Below are 21,951 nucleotides of genomic sequence, written 5' to 3' on the forward strand. Positions count from 1 at the left end.
AGTATTGTAGCAAGACTAGGGGTGGGAAATGGTAAAATTAGATCATCTTTGCTTTCTAAAATGCTTCTGCAGATGGTGCGGGGTGGGGGGATGCCAGTAGGGGTTGATTAGTAAAACCACTGGGGGAAAATGTCCACCATTAAACCTGCACTTTAAGACACCTTTAAGAGTGGTATATTTCCAAATGTCGTTAGTTTTATTTTACAGGCATTGTTGCTGCACCAGATGTAAAATTATCAACCTGCTCTTGTTCCGTTTAAGCCTATAAATCTGTGGATATGTGACTTGCTGCTACTTCAAAGCCCTAACTCAATCATGAGGCTCCCTACCACCTGGAGATGCACAATCAAGCGTTTACCATGTTAAAGGCTCAGAGAAGTCCTGCAGTAAAGAATGCTCTTGTTCCCACGGTACCCTCTAGGGTCAGATCTCTATGGGCCAAGGCTGAGCACAAGTGGATGTGCACAGCCTCCCGTGTCCCCCCCCCCCCCCCAGTGAGTTCTGTGAGGCTAGAATTGGCCGCAGTGACTCTTCCTGACGTGCTGTTTGCTTGTCGACATCCTGTCTGTGATGGTCTCCGCAGAGAGGACGCCCCGTCAAGCCATACTGTCTTTGTGGTGATATCTCTGATGCTGAAAAAGCCCCGACCTCTGCCTGAAGGCTTCTCCGCATTTGTTACACTCATAGGGTTTTTCTTCTTTGTGGATCCTCACGTGCTGAGCCAGGTGGGAGTTTAGGCGGAAGGCTTTCTGGCAAATGTCACACTTGAACGGCTTCTCTCCGGTGTGAATCCTATGGTGTCGAATGAGGTCTGAAGTCAGACTGAAGGCTTTCCCACACTCATTACAGCGATGGCTTCCGGAGTGGCTGTGGGTCCTCTGGTGGTGGGTGAGGAGAAGGGCCTGGCTGAAGGTTTTCCCACACTCCTGGCACTCACAGGGCTCCTCCTGACTGTGGATTCTCTGGTGTCGGTTGAGGTGAGAGCTGCGTCGGAAGGTCTTCCCACAGTGGATGCACAGGTAAGGCTTCTCTCCAGTGTGGATCCGGAAGTGTTCCAAGAGGCCTGTGTTCTGGCTAAAGACCTTCCCGCACTCTTTGCACTGGTAAGGCTTCTCGCCAAGATGGATTTTCTGGTGTCTGACAAGGTGTGAACTCCTCTGAAAGGCTTTCCCACACTCGTGACACTGATGACCTTTCTCTCGAGAGCGGATTTTCTGACGTCCAATGAGACCAGTACCGTGACGTGCCGCAGACTCACAGAGCTTCCCTCGCGTGTGCACGCCTTCGTGTGTGACCAGGTCCGAGGGGCGGGTGAAGCCCTCCCCACATTCTGAGCACTTATACTCGGGCTTCTCCTTGGGCTCGACCCGCTGCCTTTCCAAGTGAGATTCCTCAGAACGAGGCTCTACGGGCTCAGATACTTTCCTGGCTGATCCCACTCCTCCACAAGAGTCTGTCTCTGCAAATACCTTCCCGTTCTCAACCCTGGTCTTCTCACCTGAAACATTAAACATATATCACCAATTACTTGGTTTTTGATGCTTTGGGAAAGGAACCTGCATTTAGGAGGAATAAATTTAAATTTTTTTTTTTAACGTTTATTCATTTTTGAGACAGAGAGAGACAGAGCATGAATGGGGGAAGGTCAGAGAGAGAGGGAGACACAGAATCTGAAACGGGCTCCAGGCTCTGAGCTGTCAGCACAGAGCCCGACGCGGGGCTCGAACTCACGGACCACGAGATCTTGACCTGAGCCGAAGTCGGACGCCCAACCAACTGAGCCACCCAGGCGCCCCTAGGAGGAATAAATTTAAATCAAGCCGTGTGTGCTGGTACAAATGCTGTGGTTGTGTGTGTCTGAACAGGACATACGTGCAAGGGGACACAAGAAACTATTAACAGTGGCTGCTCGGGGGAGGATGGGGATTGTGGTAGGAGGCAGCTTATCCCCATTGGTTTGAACTTTATATGTGATATACACAGCACACAGTTAGCAAACAAGGAAACAGTCTTAAAAGGCCTGCCTATACATTCTTCAAAATGGCTTGTCAGCTGGAGTGCAAAAAAATGAGGTCAGGGCACCTGGGTGGCTCAGTTGATTGAGCGTCCAACTTCAGCTCAGGTCATGATCTCGCAGTTCATGAGTTCGAACCCCGCATCGAGCTTTGTGCTGACAGCTCAGAGCCTGGAGCCTGCTTCAGATTCTGGGTCTCCCTCTCTCCACCCCTCCCTGCTCACGGTCTCTCTCCCTCCCCCTCTCTCTCTCAAAAATAAATAAACATTTAAAAAAAATTTTTTTTAAAGTGAGGTCAACTGAGGACCTTGGGGCTCGTAAGGGAAAGCACCGGAAATGAAGAAACGTGGACACAATGCCCACTGTATCACTGCTTAGCTGTGTAATCTTAGAAAGGTGATTTAAACCCTCTGGGCTCAGTGTCCTCCAGTGAATCAAAACCACTGGACCACAAGACCTTGCGGGTGACATGAAGCTGACGAAAGTGTCTTGGGCTTTCCCGATACCCTTGGACAGCAGCAGCTGCCTTCCTGTGCAGTTCAACGAGACAGGGGACCTCGGTGCTGGGATAATTAGCTCACGTTTCTGGTACGTGAAAGACCGTAAGCCATGTCTGCCGATAACACCTAAGCTCAGGCCCGCAGGCACAGGCGGGTGAAGAGGACAGGAGTGAGAACAAAGACGCAAAGCGAGAACGACAGGCAGGAGCCATTGTAGGCAGCACGAATAACCAGCCAATGCGAGCTCATCAGTGTGAGCCACAGAAAGCAGCAGGCAGCGTAAGGTGAGAGCATGCGAGAGTCCGTGTAATGCGGACGACTGGCAAGGAGCCGCCAGAGACCGTGGGTCCCCTGTGGGGCAGGAAGATTCAGCGGGACAAGTCACTTTGTGTGTGTAGGCCCTCTGCAGGAGGGAGGCCGCCCACAGGGGAGGGAGGGGTTACAGGAAGACGAGAGCGATCCTTTACCAGCCATGATATAACGACATAAGCACTAAAAAGAGGGGAATGTCTTGAAACCAGAAAATAACTTGAACTTTGAGTGTAAAATAGCATTTTTCAACAGACCCAGAGGGCAAGGAACAGCGTCAAGGATCTCCTGTGACTGCATTTACTTGTTGCATTTCAAATAGTGCCCATCATGGATGACAGGGCCTAAATTCATTTCCGCAAGGCTGTTCACAAAAGTCAGGCCCCTCTCTTTCAGCTACTTTGCTCAGCAAATTTCCATTAGGCGGACCTTTGAACAGACTCAGAAATTGAACAGGGGAGGTGGAAAGAAGGTAAAAGAAGGTTTAGAATCACAATCAGCCATTCATCAAACATTTACTGAGGGTCTGTTCGACCCAGGAGCCACAGCAGACTCAGGAAACAAAACAATGTCCTGCCCTTTTCTGGCAGGAGAAAAAAAGACATGAACCAGCAACAATACGACGTGGTCAAATGGGAGAAATCTTGGAGCTCTAGGAACACAGGTCCTTTTCCACAGAAAAGTCGTCCAGGTTTGGGGGACCTTGGGAAGGTTGAGAAAGGGAGGTCTAAGGCCCTGAAGGAGGAGTACGAATTAGGGAAAGCGAGGACAAATTACTCCAGACAGAAGAAACGTGGCAGGAGAAACTCAGAGGAGACAAACAGCAAGGAGCAAATGGGAAACAGAATGTAGCTCAGCATGAAGGGGACCCACGGTGTGATAGGGTCACAGGGGGAAGGACAGTCCTGATTTGTCCAGGACTCAGGGGACATGCAGTGTGATGGGGCCACGGGGGGACAGACCATCCTCATTCCTTCAGGACTAAGGGGACCCGTGGTGTGATGGGACCACAGGGGGACGGACCGTCCTGATTCATCTGGACTAAGGGGACCCGTGGTGTGAGGGGGCCATAGGGGAACGGACTCAGGGGTTTCCCAGGACATGGAACCGTCAGTGCTAAAAGTCTCAAGCAAACTGGTAAGGTCACGCTCATAGATGTGAGGCTGAGAAGGCAGTAGACACCACTGCCAGGGAGGCCTCTCTCACTGCCTGCTGGAAGTCACTGCAGGTGGTAGGTTTCTTCTTGGTTTTATTTCTTCCTTTTGATCATGGAATTTTTCAAATGATAAAAAAAACATGTAGAAAAAATAGCATAACTCAGCTCACTGAAGGGTTTTAGGGACGGGAAGAGCGTTAATGAATCTAACAGTGTAAATGATGGAGAAGGAGCAGGAGGTAAGAATCCCAGCGAAGCACTGAGATGACACAAGTAGCAGGAAGCAGGATTGCAAGGCCGGACTTGCAAGGGGGAGAAATGTAAGCAACAGAAACACGAAAGGCGGATTTCAACGACGAAGACAATAGAGTAAAAACTAACCTAGGTGACATCTGGAAATAAAAGTGATAACCATACAGTAATTTGAAGGAGACAAGAAAAAATGAGCAATGGAGCACGGGCTGGGTGAGAAACCAGCCATCCTTTCTTTATTCACCCCCGCAGCGAAGGAGGGAAGGAGAAGGCCAGGGCAGGAGAAGTCCTGTTTCGGCTGAACACAAACACCACGGAAGGGATGGGGGGAAATGTGGGGCGACGAGAGTCCTCCAGTCCTGACTGTGGCAGTGACTGCGTCACGGACTGCCTTCCTGTCTGAGGAGACAAACGGACCAAACTCCCAGAGTGGACTCCACCACGTGGACACCGCACCTCGACAGAGCCACCTCAAGACAAACACGACAGCGGGGCCTTGGAAGGGACGCCGATGCCCCCCCTCTCTCCCGCCCCGAGATGCAGCTGCTTCTTACCCTTGTCTCCTTCAGGCTCCAGAACTTCGCGCTCCGGCTGGGCGCGCCGCCCCCGCACTGCTTCCACCGGGGCTGCCGCCCCCGCCAGCATCGTCTGCTCTTCAGCCTGGCCTGGGTCCTAGGGACATGCGGGGACATGCAGGGACAGTTAGGGACCTGTGGGCTGAGGAGGAAAGTGCTGTTCAGAGAGACACTCCCACGTGAGAAGAAGAAGGAGAAAGCCCAGGGGACAAAGAAGAGGCTGGGGAAGCAGCACGGCCGGTCCCTCCCAGGGGACAGCAGGTGACACCGTGGGACGAGCCAATGGCTCTGAGCACCGGACTGGAAAGAACCCGAACAGGAGCTCCGCAGGCCGTCCCCGGGTGCCCAGCTCATGCCCTCGCCTCCGGCCCCAGGTCCCAACTCCTGCTTTCCTGCAAAAGGGCACATCTGGTCCTCACCGCCTGCTTTCCTGCGTCTCCAAGCTCTGGCTGCAAATCCTCCAGAACCACCACCACCTCGTCCCCGCTCTCCGGATGGTGCTCCCGCACCCGAGCCTGGAGCTCGGCGGGCAGGATGGTCAGGAACTGCTCCAGCACCAGCAGCTCCAGGATCTGCTCCTTGCTGTGCATCTCGGGCCGCAGCCACTGGCGGCACAGCTCGCGGAGCCGGCGCAGCGCCTCCCGGGGCCCTGTGGTCTCCTCATAGCGCAACTGCCTGAACTGTTTGCACAACGGCTCCTGCCCCGGGCCTGTGCCGTCTCCCGGCAGCCGGACTCCCTGTTCCCCAGTAGAGTGGGGATCCCCCTTCGTGGTCCGAAGCACCTCCTTCTTCAGATTCAGAGGAGCTGGGGAACGGGTGCCAAGCGGTGCTGTCGCCATCCCCAGTGTCAGCGTGTTTGCTCTCTCTGCTTCAGAAAACTTCCTTTTGATGGTCTCCTCCTGAAAATGTAAAACCAAGAATCACGGAAACAATAACAGTAGTAGGAACAATAATAACAACAGCAACACGCCTTGGTTGGGCTTATACATTTGCAACAATCGCTATCAAATTTTCTTTCTCTGAAACAACCATTCCTAAAAATGGAACACACATACAGAATGAGAAAACTCTGTTCTACAGAAGATTGCCGGCTGACAGAGCAGGAATAACACATCTGAAAAACCACCATTTTGCAGCTTGATGAAATAACCAACTGAATCCAGGACCACATGGGCAAAGGCACTGGGCAAAAGAACTGGGTAAAAGGGCATTCTCACGGTCTCAAAGAATCATCATGCTAACTGTGTATTAATTACAAAGGGAAATAAATGGAGATGTCTGGCAGCCACAAACCTAATCAAATGATCAAGCCTGGCAACAACAACAGACAACTACTGACCTTCTGCCTTATCACTTATGCAGCATTTTCACTAAATATTTAACATGAATCTAATAATGAGGAGACTTTCTGATAAATCCCAAAGGAAGCTTATCAAAAAAAGACACGGACTCCTCAAAACAGTCGATTTCACAAAAATAAAAAGTATTGTTCTGGATTACACAGACATCTAAATGAATTGTGAAAAATGGCTCCTAGGTTTAAAAAGAGCTATAAAACCCAGTTAGGCTCCAAATACAGCTTGCTGTTATATAGTCCAGGATGTGTGCATGGTAAGTCCCAGCTAATACATACATATATGTTTTTTTCTTTTGGTCAAAAAATGGACCTAAGATACAAAAAGTCAAATCCAGAGCACCTGGGTGGCTCAGTCGGTTAAGTGTCCGACTTTGGCTTAGGTCATGATTCCCCAGTCTGTGGGCTCGAGCCCCACTTCTCGCTCTGTGCTGACAGCTCAGAGCCTGGAGCCTGCTTCGGATTCTGTGTCTCCTTCTCCCTCTGCCCCTCCACCGCTTGAATTCAGTCTCTTTCTCTCTCAAAAAAAAAAAAAAAAAAAAAAAAAAAAAAAAAAAAAAAAAAAAAAAAAAATTAAAATTTTCTTATGACTAGTGAACTTTCAGTTCCTCAGACTTTCAATGCTCTCCTGTTCCTGGGTCCTCCCACGTCTTACTCCTTCCTGGAACACTCCTCATCGTCCAATTTTCTCATTTGTGCCCACACACCCTTCATGTCTCAGCATAATGAAACAATAAGCCAGCACAACTGTTGCATGTACTTTTTTAAATTTTTTAATGTTTTATTTATTTTGGGGACAGACAGAGACAGAGCATGAGCAGAGGAGGGGCAGAGAGAGAGGGAGACACAGAATCCGAAGCAGGCTCCAGCCTCTGAGCTGTCAGCATAGAGCCTGACGCGGGGCTTGAACTTACGAACCGCGAGATCATGACCTGAGCCGAAGTCAGACGCTTAACCGGCTGAGCCACCCAGGCGCCCCATAACTGTTGTATGTACTTTACGAAAGTTATGCATTTAATCCCCACACAACTGCATCTAATCCTCACACAACTGCATCAAGACACGAGTGCACGAGTGCAAATTTCACTGTACAGAGCAAGGTACCGGGACACGGACAGCTAAATAACTGACACAAGGTCCCAAAGCTCAAGCCCAGATCTTTCCTTCAGTAGCTCTTGCAGCCGCAGGCCAAACCCTTGGACTGATCGTTGCCTCCTTTCTCACAATGCACATCCGCTCCAACAGCAAAGCCTGCTGGCTCCGCCTTCCAGGTAGGTCAGCAATCTGGCCGCTACTGACCACTTCTCTGGTTCAAGAGCCCCTCGGGTCTCATCTCATCGTGAGTCCCCAAGTACAGATGCCCCCCAAAACCTCCACACCACCCCGCACACCGAGCCCCGCCCACGGTGGCCTGGTGGCCTGGCTACTCCTCCGGTGCGTCAAGCAGGCGGTTCCCTCTGCCTGAAAGCTCGTCCCCCAAAGGCCACATCGGTCTCACCATGTCCTCCAGGTTTCTGCTCCAGTACCAGCCTCCGAGGCTTACCTTCGATAGGGATTTAATACTGCGCTCAGGGGACGACGCCTGTGCAGCCGACGCTGTGCCCCGTTCAGCGGACATCTCCCGCCCGGCTCCTTCGTCGCCGAGCGTTTCCCTGCACCCGGGGCCCCACTGCCCCCCAGTCTCGGCCGCAGGCCCTCCCAAGCCCCAGCAGTGACACTACGCACCCGACAGCTGACGAGCAGGCGCACCACGCTCGCTCGGCACCGTCTGCGCTACGCGCCGAGCGCCAACACCCGCTCCCCAGCGCGACGTCGCTTCCGCTCTAGGCACGCGGAGGACCGCGGCTCGATGGTGTCCGGCTCAACCCGCCCTACCGCGGCGTGCAGGTGCGCGCGCGAGCTTTTCTCTTTTTTAAGCCGGACTTAATTTCCTTCAAATAAAAACAGGCTAGCCCAGTTCAGTGTTTCCCTGACGAGCCGTCGTTTCCACTTTGCTGCTTCATAAATTAAACACGGTCACATACTTTTCCATTTCTCCCCGATTTAAACAGTCGTTAAACACAATGGCCAAAAAAAAAAAGTCAACGCATGGGGTTTTTCCCCTTTTTTCATAGTAGCAAAGATCTGAAGATTAAATTGAACAATGAAAATGTATTTGGACTGGAATATTTAAGGTAATGAAATTTCAGTCTATTACTGTAAAAGGATAATCTACAATACTTTGCAATGAATGTAGGTTTCAGGGGAAAAATCATTAGATATCACTTTACCAAAAATTCTACAGAAGAATACAGAATATTCCCTCTTGTTCATTTTACCAAAAACTGTATTTAGAGTCTTTGAATGAGATAAGTCCTTTTAAAAATCTAAACAAACGTCTGATTAGTTAATAGTTTTGAAAAATCATTAAATATCAGACTAATCATTGTTTTATGACAGGTAATTTATTCAGTGTCTTCAGCATTGAAATGATCAGAACAAAAGAAAAAAAAAAACAAAACACGTTTCATTGTGACAAGGAGAGTTACCCTTTCCTCCTTGGGTGCCAGAAGCTTGGAAGTATCTTTTAAAGTAGCAATGAAACATGTTCACTTTAAAACTTCCTAAGGCAAACAAATCCAATGAATGCAAATATTTTACTAATTAGAACTTAACATTTTTTCTTGAACAGAAAACTCATGTCTGATTTTCTCTCTTTCTAACGAAGGGCTTATATATTTTACACAAATTATGTAAGGGATAACTATAAAATTTAATTTAAAAAGGAAGTAAATAGGAGTGCCTGGGTGGCTCAGTCACTTGAGAGCCCAGCTCTTGATTTCAGCTCAGATCATGATCTCACGGTTTGTGGGATCAAGTCCCATGTCACGCTCTGTGCTGGCAGCATGGAGCCTACTTGTGATTCTCTCTCTCCCTCTGTCTCTCTGCCCCTCCCCCTCTCGTATTCTCTCAAATAAATAAATAAATAAACAAACAAATAAATAAATAAAAGTTTTAAAAAAGGAAGTAAAGATCTTAACTCATTTACTGCCCCTTTCAAACTCCCTACAATGGCTGGCTTCTTAAATGTCACTCATAGTATCAAGGCTCAGATTATTGGCATTGTATTGGATATCCCATGAAAATCAAAACCAGTAATGCAGGTTAACAAAGTATTTTTACAAAATTCAAGGTGCGCATTTTTATGTAGTCTGTATCTTTTGGAAGGGGTAGATGTAGATGAGAATAAATAAAAATGCTACCTTTTTAAAAAAAATTTTTTTTAACGTTTATTTATTTTTGAGACAGAGAGAGACAGAGCATGAATGGGGGAGGGTCAGAGAGAGGGAGACACAGAATCCGAAACAGGCTCCAGGCTCCGAGCTGTCAGCACAGAGCCCGACGCGGGGCTTGAACTCACGGACCGTGAGATCATGACCTGAGCCGAAGTCGGCCGCTCAACTGACTGAGCCACCCAGGCGCCCCTAAAAATGCTACTTTTACCAGGATAGTCTACATGTTGCTAATAACAAAAATCAATTTTCATACTTGAGATTTTCATTTTCCAGAATTATCCTTAGTTTTGTTTTTTTTTATTTTTTTAATGTTACTATTTGTTTTTGAGACAGAGACAGAGCATGAGCAGGGGAGGGGCAGAGAGAGGGGGAGACAGAGAATCTGAAGCAGGCTCCGGGCTGTGAGCTGTCAGCACAGAGCCCAACACGGGGCTCGAACTCACGGACCGCGAGATCGTGACCTGAGCTGAAGTCGGACGCCCAACCAACTGAGCCACCCAGGCACCCCCAGAATTATCCTTATTTTTGTAAACAAAATGGTGGTCTGTATGTTTTCATCAGGTCCATTCTTAAGATATTCAAAATAAGTTTCCTTTTCTATATGATCACTAGAGGCACAATTGCGTTACAAGTCATGCTACCGTGCTATAGCATAAGATTAGCAGTTATCTTTTTGTAATGATGCTTTCTGCATTTCTCTCTGCTTCCACCCGTACAGCAAGATATTATTATTCTGAAATTTTTAAAGTTTAGTTATTTATTTTGGGAGAGGGAGAGTGCGAGCAGGGAGAGAGAGGGAGAGGAGAATCCCAAGCAGGTTCTGTGCTGCCAACGAGGAGCCTGACACAGGGCTTGCTAAAATCAAGAGTCAGATGTTTAACCATCTGAGCCACCGAGGTGCCCCATCATTATTCTGAATTTTAAATAGAAAATTATGTGACCAGTGAGTGGTACAAACGACCAAATACCTACAAATGAGTCCAATAAATTTAATTCATAGTTTAATATTAGGAAATCTATAATTCTTTTCAACGTGTATTTATTTTTGAGAGACAGAGAGAGCGCGCGCATGCTCAAGAGAGAGAGTCGGGGAGAGGCAGAGAGAGAGGGAGACAGAGGAATCAAAGCTGGCTCCGCACTGATAACTAAGAGCCTGACACAGAGTTTGCAGCCATGAACCTCAAGATTGTGACCTGTGCCAAAGTTGGACACTTAACAGACTGAGCCACCCAGGCGCCTGGAGATCTATAACTTTAAACCATCTTATTAATAGGCAAATAAAGAAAAATCCTATGACCCCTAAATGCTAATAAGTCATTTAATAAAATTTGACATGCATTTCTGATTAAAAGGGGAAACTCCTAATAAAATAGGAATAGATGGATACTACCTTTATATGCCAAAACCATATACATCTCAAAAAAAAAAACACCCTCCCTCAAGACCGTGAAATCTTACAAGGATTCTCATAAAAATGCCCCTGAATTTGTTAAGAATAAAAAGACAGCTATTTGCCAGATTAATAATTTCTTACTCCCTAAGTTGCTTATAGCTATAGGTAGAAAATATCTCCTCTTGTGCTAAAGAAGAAGGAGAAGGTGAAGAAAAGGAGAAAATCTACCGCAAAATCCTCATTAGAACCCCTTATTCCAGTGGAGGAGTTTTTATATCTCGTGAAACACTATTTTACATAATCCCCCAAAGTCATAAAATAATGGCTCATGGTAAAATTAACGATGTCTCACAAAATTTATGGATTGTAATTAAACAGCAGTAGCCAATCTAATTTGCTTTCTTGGGCTGTTTCTCAGTACTGAATAAAACTAAGTGTAGGGGTGCCTGGGTGGCTCAGTTGGGTGAGCATCTGACTCTTGATTTCAGCTCAGGTCATGACCCCAGGGTCGTGGGATTGATCCCCAAGTCGGACTTCAGGTTGATCTGGAGCCCGCTTAAGATTCTCCCTCTCCGGGGCACCTGGGTGGCTCAGTCGGTTAAGCGTCAGACTTCGGCTCAGGTCATGATCTCACGGTCCGTGGGTTCGAGCCCTGCGTCGGGCTCTGTGCTGACAGCTCAGAGCCTGGAGCCTGCTTCAGATTCTGTGTCTCCCTCTCTCTCTGCCCCTCCCCTGTTCATGCTCTGTCTCTCTCTGTCTCAAAAAAATAAACGTTAAAAAAAATTAAAAAAAAAAAAGATTCTCAAAAAAAAAAAAAAAAAAGAAAAAAAAAAAAAGAAAAGGGGCGCCTGGGTGGCGCAGTCGGTTGGGCGTCCGACTTCAGCCAGGTCACGATCTCGCACTCCGTGAGTTCGAGCCCCGCGTCAGGCTCTGGGCTGATGGCTCAGAGCCTGGAGCCTGTTTCCGATTCTGTGTCTCCCTCTCTCTCTGCCCCTCCCCCGTTCATGCTCTGTCTCTCTCTGTCCCAAAAATAAATAAATGTTGAAAAAAAAAAAAAAAGATTCTCCCTCTCTCTCCCTCTGCCCCTCTCCCCTTACTCTCTCTCTTAAATAAAGTAGTAGTAATAATAATAATAATAATAATAATAAAATAAAAACCCTCAGTGTAACTCTGGTGGTTAATTCAAGCTATTTGATCTGTTCAACTGGCTCCTTGAGTAGAGTTTAGTAAACAATGATTCTGATGGTTTTTGAAGCCTAAATATGACACATTTTTTGTTGTTCTGTTTTTCTTCTATTCCACAACCCACAACCATGTACTCTGGGCAACACTACTTAAAAAGGAAAAAAAGTTCTACTGCCTTTTATTATCTCCCCTGAGACAACATGATCTGTAATCAAATTATAAATCTCACAGTCTTGTTTTAAGGCAGATATATTGGCAGGACCCTAATAACAACATTAACCAGCAAGTCAATCCTACTGACGGCACGGAATACTGTCATGGGAACTCTGCTGTGAGCATTGCACTGTGTGTTGCATTGTGTGTATTTTATCATTTTGGCAAAACCCTCTAATTCTGCCTTGACTTCTCAGAAGGCACAGCTCCTCAGCTGCATCTTTCTGCCAAGTGAAAAAGACAAAGATATTTAATTGGCTAGTATTAGGGAATCTTTGGGCCTTAAAGAACAATATGATCAAGTGTTTCCCAGAAAAGCTATTCAGAAGGCAGACAAGAGGGGAAATATTTCCAAGACATGTGAGAGAGAGATAATTTATTATTTGAAGAATTCTTATGATTAATAAGAAAAGACCAACAAGCCAGTAGGAAAATGGACAAAGCCTATGTGAGTACTTCACACACACACACCAAAAAAATTATAGGACTCATATATATACGTATATATACATATATACATGTATATATACATATATATATACATGTATATATACATGTATATATATATATGAAAAGATGCTCAACTTTGCTCTTAAATGAACATAAAAAAATAAAATGCCACTTTTCACCCATCAGATTGGCAAAGATCAAAAGGTTTAGAAGTACAATATTGTTGATGATAAGGTGTGAGAACTGGTAAATTTTATTTGGAAAGCAATGTTGCAATCCTATTAAAATGTAAAAACACATACAACTTACACGTGACATTCTTAAACTTTTCCTGAACACCCTTTTTAAATTTTTTTAAAAAAATGTTTATTTATTTTTGAGAGAGAGAGTGAGACAGAGCGTGAGTGGGGGAGGGCCAGAGAGAGGGAGACAGAATTGGAAGCAGGCTCCAGACTCTGAGCTGTCAGCACAGAGCCCAACTCGGGGCTGGAACCACGAACCGTGAGAACATGACCTGAGCCGAAGTCCGACGCCCAACCGACTGAGTCACCCAGGTGCCCCTCCTGAACACTCCTTCAAAAATGTCCCCCAATTACTGTCTCTAGTCCTTTATTTTCTTCACAGCATACTGCAATTAATACATATTGTCTGTTAGTTTTTTAAAGGCCTGTCTCCTCCAGTAGGATGTAAAATTCTGTGATGGCAAAGATCAAACTTAATTTGCTCTCTGGTTTACAGCCAGCATAGTCCCTAGTATATAAAAAGCACCTATTAGGGGCACCTGCGTGGCTCAGACGGTTAGGCATCTAACTCTTGGTTTCAGCTCAGGTCATGATCTCAAAAGTTCATGAGTTCAAGCCTTGCATCAGGCTCTGCACTGACAGCACAAAGCCTGCATGGGATTGTCTCTGCCCCGCCCCAGTGCTCTCTCTCAAAATAAATAAGTAACTTAAAAAAAGAAGACACTATACACATTTAAAAAAAGAAAAGCACTTAATAAATATTTTCCTTTTGATCCAAGAACTCTACTTCTAAGTGGCCATATCCACAAAGATTTTCACTACACTACTGTGTAATTGCAAAATATAGGAAACATCTTAAACATCCAATAAAATATGGTCCTTTCATTCAATATATTATGAAGTCATTAATTAAAAAGAATAAGGTAGATTTATATGCACTGATTACAACATCTCCAAGATATATTAAGTGAAAAATGCAAGGTGTTAAGTCCATGCATGTAATGCTGTATGGTTTGTTTCTAAAAATAGAAATATACATATGTAACACTGGTTTTTAGTAGTGTTGCCCAACCCTCTTTGGGGAAATTCTCGAGGTAGTGTGGTCCGGTGTCAATGTCATCTACTAGGACGAAAGTGCCCTTCCGCATCACACTGCCTGTGAGATTCTAGAACCCCTTCACCTTCAGTTCTGTGGGGCTTAGTAGGGTCTTGAGCCTTGAAAAGGGAGTTTACTCTTTTTTTCTTCTCCTTCTCCTCGCTTCTACTTCCCCTTCTTCTTAAGAGATAGTGCATGAGCCAGGGAGAGGGGCAGAAAGAGAGGGAGAGAGAATCCCAAGCCTGACATGGGGCTGACATGGGGCCCAAGTCCTGGGATCATGACCTGAGCTGAAATCAAGAGGTGGAGTGGATGCTAACTGAACTGAACCACCCAGGTGCACCACAGGGCCCCTTTTCAAATGAGGTAGTTTGCCTAGTGATGAAATGAAATCTTAAAATTCAGGCAGATGTCACTTGATAAAAACAAAGGTTTATGATAGACCATGAGTGGAGCTCACTCTAAAGTCTTCTCCAGTACTGGTGCTAGCCAGGTTCTCAATGTCAACTCTGTTGTCCATGAGGTCCCTCCTGATCTCCTTTCCATGAGCTCCACCAACTGCATTCTTCTTTATACCTTCTCATTTCTTTCCTTGTCCTCTTAGTCTAAGGTGGCAGCTAATCCACTCTTTGGAAGACCCAAGCACCATGGACCTTCATCTTTTCTTCTTTGTATCTATTTTATGGATAAACCCTATGTCCCTTCCAATCAGCTATTCCCCAATATTCAAAACCAAGCTTCAGCAAAATTTTGGCTTTCAGCACATGTATTGGTTTTTAGAAATCATTCACAACTATATTTGGCATTTTTTCGTTGCCTATCTGCCTTCCAGTTCTTCCCCATGTATGTAGCCTATAAACTGACTATACCTATAGCTCCAGGAGTGGGCCTATTTCCATGGCAACAGTACATTTTTTTGAGAGTAGGCATGTAACTTAAGCTAATCCAATTAGGGTGAATCTCAGGATTCTTATTTGGAATGCCAAGACAGAAATGTTCTTTCTTCAGAGGTGGACCAGGAAGTATATAATCAAATCCAGGACCTTTGGCAGCCTTTTTGTTATTTAAGGGAAACTAGCCTCAGGAGGAAAATGACCCATGATGAAGAAGAAAGCCAAAGTCGCATAAAGCCACACAGGACACCCATTCTCCTGGAGGACTTTGCAATTTCATGAGCCAGTAAATCTTTACTTTTTAACACCAGCTGTTAATTGCAACCAGAAGTCTACATTCAATTGAATCCTCTCTTCTTTCTGGGGTTCTTCTGGTCTTCCTTGGGGCAAATGAAGGGCTCCATAAGGCCCTTCAAGAGAGAGAGAAATCAGAGCAACAGGGAAAATAACCTTCAGGTTAATATCTCCAGCCTTTATCCTGAAATATGCTTGCATAGACACGGAACTTATGAACAGACATAAAAGACATCAAAAAGATTTCTTTGGGGAGAAGAATTAGTGTCTAGGGTGAAAGACCTTTTATTAACTTCTACTATAGCATTTGAATATTTTTTAAACTATGTGCACATATTAAGTTAAAAATACAGATCTCAGCAGCTTTTTCTTGAAGGACTTTCTAACATCATAGATACAGTAGCACCGTTAAGTCTTTTCATATTGTTTTGATTACATAAAATTGTTGTTAAAGTCCCACTGTACAACACAAAGTCCTTACTTGTCATCTTTCCCTCTTGTCTTTCTGTACACCATCTCTCGGAAACTGGCTAGAATCTTATTCTCTCTCTTTCGTCTTTCTTCTTGGTTAAAGGATGCAAGAGCTCTCTTCTCATCAGCACTGTAGATCTGGTTCTCTTTACGCAGTCGTACAGCCTCCATTCTACGATGCCTGCTACCACTCATGACATAACCTGAGCATTCAAATGAAGCAATCTCTTCACTTGTCAGCCCAATTTCACCTCTTCGTGGGATTCGCTTTCCAGCTTTCACATATTCAGCCATTGCTGCACCTTCACCTGGGAGCAGAGCATGGCCATAGTTCAAAGGTTTCTCATCTTGAGAGATATGTATTACAGGTGCTTCTGGACCTATTAGATCCATGGCATCTGTAATCTTTGACTGCTCAATCCAGGTATCTTCTGGCAACTCCCCTTCTGAATCTTTAAAGCTTGAGTCGCTGGATTCTTTCTTAGTCTTCTTATTCTTCTTTTTCTTGGTTCTTTTTGCCCTGTGTTTCTTCTTCTTTTCCTTCTTCTTGGCTTTTTTGGCCCTCTTTTGATCATCAGAACTAGAATTAATGTCGGAGTCTGAATTACTATCACTATTATCAGAATGTTTCCTATGTTTCGTTTTAGACTTTTTCTTTCTTTTTTTCTTGCTTTTTGAACGACTGGTGTTCCCCTTTTCTTCGGAGTTGGAATCTGAACTGCTGGTCTCCTGACTCTTTACCTCTTCATCCTCCCCTGGGGTATGTTCATCAGAATCCGGCTCAGGAAACTTTGGAGAGAGCCCCCACACCCCAGGAGCTCCCAGCTCCCCAATCCTCTCTCTCTCTTTCAGCCACCTCTGATGATAGCTCTCCTCCTTCTCCTTCTCATACTCTTTGGCCCACTGCAGGTCGCCCGCATAGCGGTGGTGATGGAAGCGGTATCCGCCAGAGTGGACGGAAGAGGACGAGAACGCGTAGTTGCGGGGCCCCGAAGGCTGTGCCCGAGACTCAAATCGGCCCAGCGGACTCGGGTCGCCAACGCCCGACACCCCCCACGAAGGCCTGAGGCCCTCGCGGCCGCGGGAGTGAGAGCGGGAGCGGCCTCCACAAGGGAAGCGTCTGGCCAGCGCGCACGGCGGGCTCCCCACAGAGCTGCGTCGCCGCCTCCGAGAGCCGGCGGCGTCCTCGGGATAGCGGGACTGGGACACCGGGGCCATGAGCCACGCCTCCACCGGCAACCAAACGGCCAACGCCGAGCAGTGGCCACGGAGACTGCGTACGGCCGGCACTTGCCGCCCACGCAGGCGCCACAGCAACGGTGCCCACGCAGGCGCGTCAGCAACGGTGCCCGCAAGGCTTCCGCTTCCGGTGGGTTGGTAGGCGAAGGCGTGGCGCGCGGGCGAGGGCGGAAGGCGTCAGGCCGTAAGGTTTCTCTGGGGCATTTGGTGGAGATGCGCCGCTCCTCTCGTGGTTCCGATTTGCCTGCGCTGCCCTTGGCCCTCGGGGACGCAGAGGAATTTGCGCCAGTGACCCTTATACTGTTCAAACGTCTCCTACTCCTCTTGGGTATTCGCCTTTCACCATCTTGATACCCTTCAAGTCTCCATGCTCCCCTCGGTCCTCTTTATCGTCACCCCTTGGTGGGAGCCCCTTACTTCCCGTGCTCCTTTTGTTGATCCCTTAGAAAGGAACCTGTCCACCAGTTTCATGGCGGAAGCACGTTTATTGACTTCAAAACCCCACTTGTTCCTACTGGAAGCAAGCACCAGAACTTTTGGAATCAAAAAGTTTAAGCTCAGCCTCTGAGCCAAGTGAAGACCAGAGGCATGATTTTAATTCTTAAAATTCACAGACGTTTCTACCCTTGAAATGCAGGGAAGCATCCAACCCAGTCTTGTAGATGTCTCCTAATTTGGTTAATTTCTTCAGGAATTTTGTGGTTGGGAGCCAGTTTATGCATACACTGTGTTCACTGTCTGAAATGGCTAGCATTTCATGCAAGATCATTTCCCTCTTAGCTTAAAAGGTACATAGGCATTACCATCACCTTGGTTGTCTGTAGTTAAGTTGACCTCAGTTATTTAACAGACTTGGAAAGTGACAAAAACTAAATCAGAATTTAGGTATAAGTGCTTTCCTGATGCTAAGACTCTAAACAGTGAAGTGGGAGATTAAATCGAATAGGATAAAATTAGATTTTTATATATTTATCAGCAAGATGCATGGAAGTTGGCAAACCGCAAACTCTCAAACTTGGTATCAGTATTCCCATCGCCTATCACTTCCTGTGCAGATATACTAAGTATCTCCATGCCAGCAGGAAGGCATTGACCCCGTGCCCCTTCATCTGTGAGATGACTGCAGGAATAGGACTATATCCTGGAAAGCCCTTCCAAGCTAGCTGCTGACTCCTTCCTCCTGGCCGTCTACGTGAAAAAGTTCAGACACTGGGCTCCTACCATTGAGTATTACGGTGGCTACAAGACCTCTGATCTTCACCCCTTGATCAACCAGTTGAACATCCTGCTGATTTTGTGTCCTTGCAATAAGCTGGAGACTCTGCATTCCAAGTATTCTCACCAGATCTTCTTTGAAGTCACCAAAATCTCTCCCTTGGACGTTTTGAAGCTGAAGGAGATTTTGAACTATGCTAATTCTGAGGCTGAGAATTCACTCCGGCAGCAGCCAACAGGGCCAGGCAGGCATTTAAATAGGCTATATTTATTCTATCATTGAATTTGTCTTTGGATCACTTTTCTCCATTTTTATTCTGTTTGTCTTCCCAAACTGATAAAATTGTAAATACTTACGTTTTTTAATGAAAGAAAATAAAGTATTATAGTATTTGATTAGAAACTGAATAAAAGTTAATTTTGTTAAAATATATAATTAAATACATTTTTGTAACACAGGTCTTCTAACGGGAAGAATAAATTTTTTAAAATATATTTAATGTTTATTTATTTTTGAGAGAGAGAGAGAAGGAGACAGAGTGTGAGCGGGGGAGGGGCAGAGAGAGGGAGACACAGAATCTGAAGCAGGCTCCAGGCTGCAAGCTATCAGCACAGAGTGTGATGCGGGACTCGAACCCACAAACTGTGTGATCATGACCCGAGCTGAAGTTGGATGTTTAACTGACTGAGCTACCCAGGCGCCCCCCAAAACTTTTAACACTTACTTATTTTTGAGAGACAGAGAGAGAGAGAGCATAAGCAGAGGAGGGACTGAGAGAGAGAGACAGACAGACAGAATCCAAAGGAGGCGCCAGGCTGTCAGCACAGAGCCTGACACGGGGCTCAAACTCTCCAACTGTGAGATCATGACCTGATCTGAAGTTGGACACTTAACTGACTGAGCCACCCAGGCACCCTAAGAGTATAAAAAAATTTTTTGAGGAATAATATTTTGCTGAATTGCAGTTCTACCACTGTAGAGTGAAAGCAGCTATAGACAATATGTAAATGAACATGAATGTGTTCTAATAAAACTCCTTATAGACACTGAAATTTGAATTTCTTTAATTTTCACATATCACAAACTTTTATTCTTCTGATTTTTCCCCTATAATTTAAAAATATAAAATTTCTTGCTAAGGCCATACAAAAACAGGCAGGGGAACAATTTGGTCTGTAGGCAGTAGTTTGTTGACCTCTGATTTAGTAGAGAAAGCAGTGGTGTAAAAAATATGACAATAGGAATAAAAATAAATGCCTACCATAACTTTTGGTGGTGAGAGTCTCTTATTTTCTTAATTTTACTTATAGATGAGCAAATATCCATTCAGATAGAGCACAGAAATGTATTGAAAGATCTTTCTCAAAATTTCTCAAAATTGTTTTACATAAATTTCCCCCAAATATTAAAAAAAAACTTTCAAACCTACAGAAAAGTTAAACACCGGCATATCCTTTACCTAGATTCACTAATTGTTAAGATTGTGTTTCTTACTCACTGAAAGTTAGACATTATGATGCTTCACCCATAAATACTCCACTAATCAATGTCTAAGGACAATTCTCCTTCACAACCACAATGCCATCATTATTCTAAAGAAATTTAATATTATCATTAAATATTAGGTAGTGTTATCTAATATGCAGGATATGTTCAAAATTCCTCAATTGTTCCAATAATGTCTTTAAATTTTTTTGATGTTTTTTTATTTTTGAGAGAAAGAGAGCCAACAGAGCACAAATGGGGGAGGACACAGAGTCTGAGACACAGAATCCAAAGCAGGCTCCAGCCCCACTGTGGGGCTTCAGCCCACAAACCGGGAGATCATAACCTGAGCCGAAGTGAGACGCTTAACCGACCAAGCCACCCAAGCACCCCTCAATAATGTCTTTAAAATGGGATTAAAATTCAGTCAAGTTTCCTTAAATGCATTTGATTGTGATTACTTATTAGTCTGTTTAATCTAGAATAGTTTCTCTACCTACACTTCTACATCCACTTTTTAAATATTACTTGACACAGTTTTGCTGAGTCTGGGGTGATTGTTTTGTAAAATGTCCGACAGTTTGAATTTATCTGATAATGTCCTCATGATTAGATTTAGGGTAATTCTGTTTGGCAGATCACAGGGGTGGAATATAATTCTTATGGTATCTCAGCAGTAAGCACATAACATTAGTTTGTCACCATCTATACTTATTACTAAGAAATTCCTAACACACAAGTTATATAGAACTCTGAGAACAAGCTGGAATTAAACATCCCTCCAAATTACATTTGCTTATGGCCTTTACAAATATGCGGGTCACCTTTACTCACCAAGCAACAGAAGCAGTCATTCACTAATGACACTTACGTGACCTGACAGTCCCCTCCAGCTGCTCATATTTGCACGTCCACACAGTGCTCTGATTTACATTTTACAGTGTTTTTACAGGAGTTATCTCATGGCTATGCTCCAGATTACTGAAATCTATGTTGGGAAGAGGAAACAAACACTTGTATTATGACTACAACCTATGTTTCTTACCCTGATAAAGGCAGGAGCAATGGGACTAAATGAAGAACAGCTGACCCTTGAACAACATGGGTTTGAACTGCAGGGGTCCACTGGTACACGGCTTTTTTAAGAGTTGACAGCAAAAGGCATAAGGCATTTACTTTCAAATGCGCACCCCAGTCTACACAGGAACCAATGTAAGACTGGAGAAGTGGTTGCACCTGCTGCCCTTGAGTACCAGGCACCCCGGGGGTGAGCAGCTGCCAGACCCTAGGACTGGGCAGGGGTGGAGGTAGCTGAGTGTGCCCACCGGGTAATCATGCCCAGGCCAGGAGATTAATAGAAAAGATAGACTGAGGAATTAAAACTCAGGAAGGTACTAGCATGATATTTTTTCACTTAAAAAACATCTACCAAACTTACATTCTGAGTAGAAAGCAGACTCACTGACATCTCAGTCCAGCAAAATAACTGCTGTCACTTCTGGCTTAAAATCTAGCCTCCTTTGGCTCAAAGGAATCTCAGGGCTTCCTACCGTTTTAGGGTAGGCCTAGCTTATTACAGGTTAGCCATTATTTTAAGAGCTTTACATAAAAAAACCTCACCCACTGCTCACAGCCCTATCTATTACTATCCTCAGTTATAGATTCAGAAAGTCAGGCACAGAGAGGTTATATAGTTAACTGCGGTCACTCAGCTAGTAAGTGGTAAATAAAGCCAGGATTAGGAGCCCAGGTAATGTGGCTTGAGAGTGTGTAGCTTTCACTGTGCTAGAGTGTGAATGGGAACTGGAAGGAACAAGAAGACAGCGACCAGGAGTGAACAGGGTCCCCTGGCCAAAGACACGGGAGTGGCTGGAAGCAGGGAGCAGCACAAGCCTGGCTGCCCGAGGGGAGGCCACAGAAAGTGGAAAGTGGTAACTGGTGGGGGCCGTTGGGGATCTCGGGTTGCTTTTGCAGGAAGGATCCCAATGGCGCTGCTGGCGGTTCACGCGGACAAGGTGTTAAGGATGCATGGAAGTGAGGACGAAGTCAGAGGCGGGGAGGGTCTTCCCGCCGGCAGGCCTCGCAGGAGAGGCGGAGCTGGTCAGGCTCAGGTGCAGCCGCTGCTCTCCCAGCCTGGCCCAGTGACGTCCGCGGCCGCGGGGGAAAGCCTCAGGCCCGAACTCTGAGGGCCCAGCGGGCCCGCGTTCGCTGCAACGTGAGACGTCGGCTTCAGCCAAGCATAAACCACAGCCCCCCCGTCGTCTCTCGCCGTCTCGCCGGCGGCGGCCCGAGAGCCGAAGGGTTAACGGGCCGCCACCAAGAGACGCGTCCTAGAGGGC

At 45.8% G+C, this 21,951-nt stretch overlaps 2 protein-coding genes across 3 annotated transcripts; both read right to left on the minus strand.

Moving 5' to 3' along the window:
* Positions 1-173: 173 nt before the first annotated feature.
* Positions 174-7,908, minus strand: ZSCAN26 (zinc finger and SCAN domain containing 26). 2 transcript variants are annotated; one of them, XM_053905356.1, is made up of 4 exons: positions 7,886-7,908; positions 5,226-5,705; positions 4,786-4,903; positions 174-1,498 (listed from the first exon to the last, which is right to left on the minus strand). In XM_053905356.1, the coding sequence occupies exons 2-4, from the start codon at positions 5,643-5,645 to the stop codon at positions 597-599; spliced, it is 1,440 nt and encodes a 479-aa protein (XP_053761331.1). In that variant the 5' UTR covers positions 5,646-5,705; positions 7,886-7,908; the 3' UTR covers positions 174-596. The 2 variants fall into 2 exon arrangements, with proteins under 2 accessions (XP_053761331.1, XP_053761330.1); XM_053905355.1 differs by lacking the exon at positions 7,886-7,908 and adding an exon at positions 7,704-7,879.
* Positions 7,909-15,462: 7,554 nt separating this feature from the next.
* On the minus strand, positions 15,463-17,002 carry NKAPL (NFKB activating protein like). The gene has a single exon (XM_019437089.2). It carries the CDS (start codon positions 16,888-16,890, stop codon positions 15,679-15,681), a length of 1,212 nt encoding a protein of 403 aa, XP_019292634.2. The 5' UTR covers positions 16,891-17,002; the 3' UTR covers positions 15,463-15,678.
* Between the last annotated feature and the right edge of the window lie 4,949 nt (positions 17,003-21,951).

The sequence above is a fragment of the Panthera pardus genome, unplaced genomic scaffold (genome assembly GCF_024362965.1).
Source record: "Panthera pardus isolate Hobbes unplaced genomic scaffold, ASM2436296v1 HiC_scaffold_17, whole genome shotgun sequence".
In the NCBI taxonomy this organism is placed as follows: Eukaryota; Metazoa; Chordata; class Mammalia; order Carnivora; family Felidae; genus Panthera; species Panthera pardus.

Excerpts from the sequence above, each read along its gene's own strand:
- NKAPL (XM_019437089.2), bottom strand. The coding sequence starts at position 16,890 with ATGGCCCCGGTGTCCCAGTCCCGCTATCCCGAGGACGCCGCCGGCTCT.
- ZSCAN26 (XM_053905355.1), bottom strand. The coding sequence starts at position 7,778 with ATGTCCGCTGAACGGGGCACAGCGTCGGCTGCACAGGCGTCGTCCCCT. Across the intron at positions 4,904-5,225 it reads GAGACGCAGGAAAGCAGGCG|GACCCAGGCCAGGCTGAAGA; the intron begins GTGAGGACCAGA and ends GCATGTCCCTAG. Across the intron at positions 1,499-4,785 it reads GGAGCCTGAAGGAGACAAGG|GTGAGAAGACCAGGGTTGAG; the intron begins GTAAGAAGCAGC and ends TTAATGTTTCAG.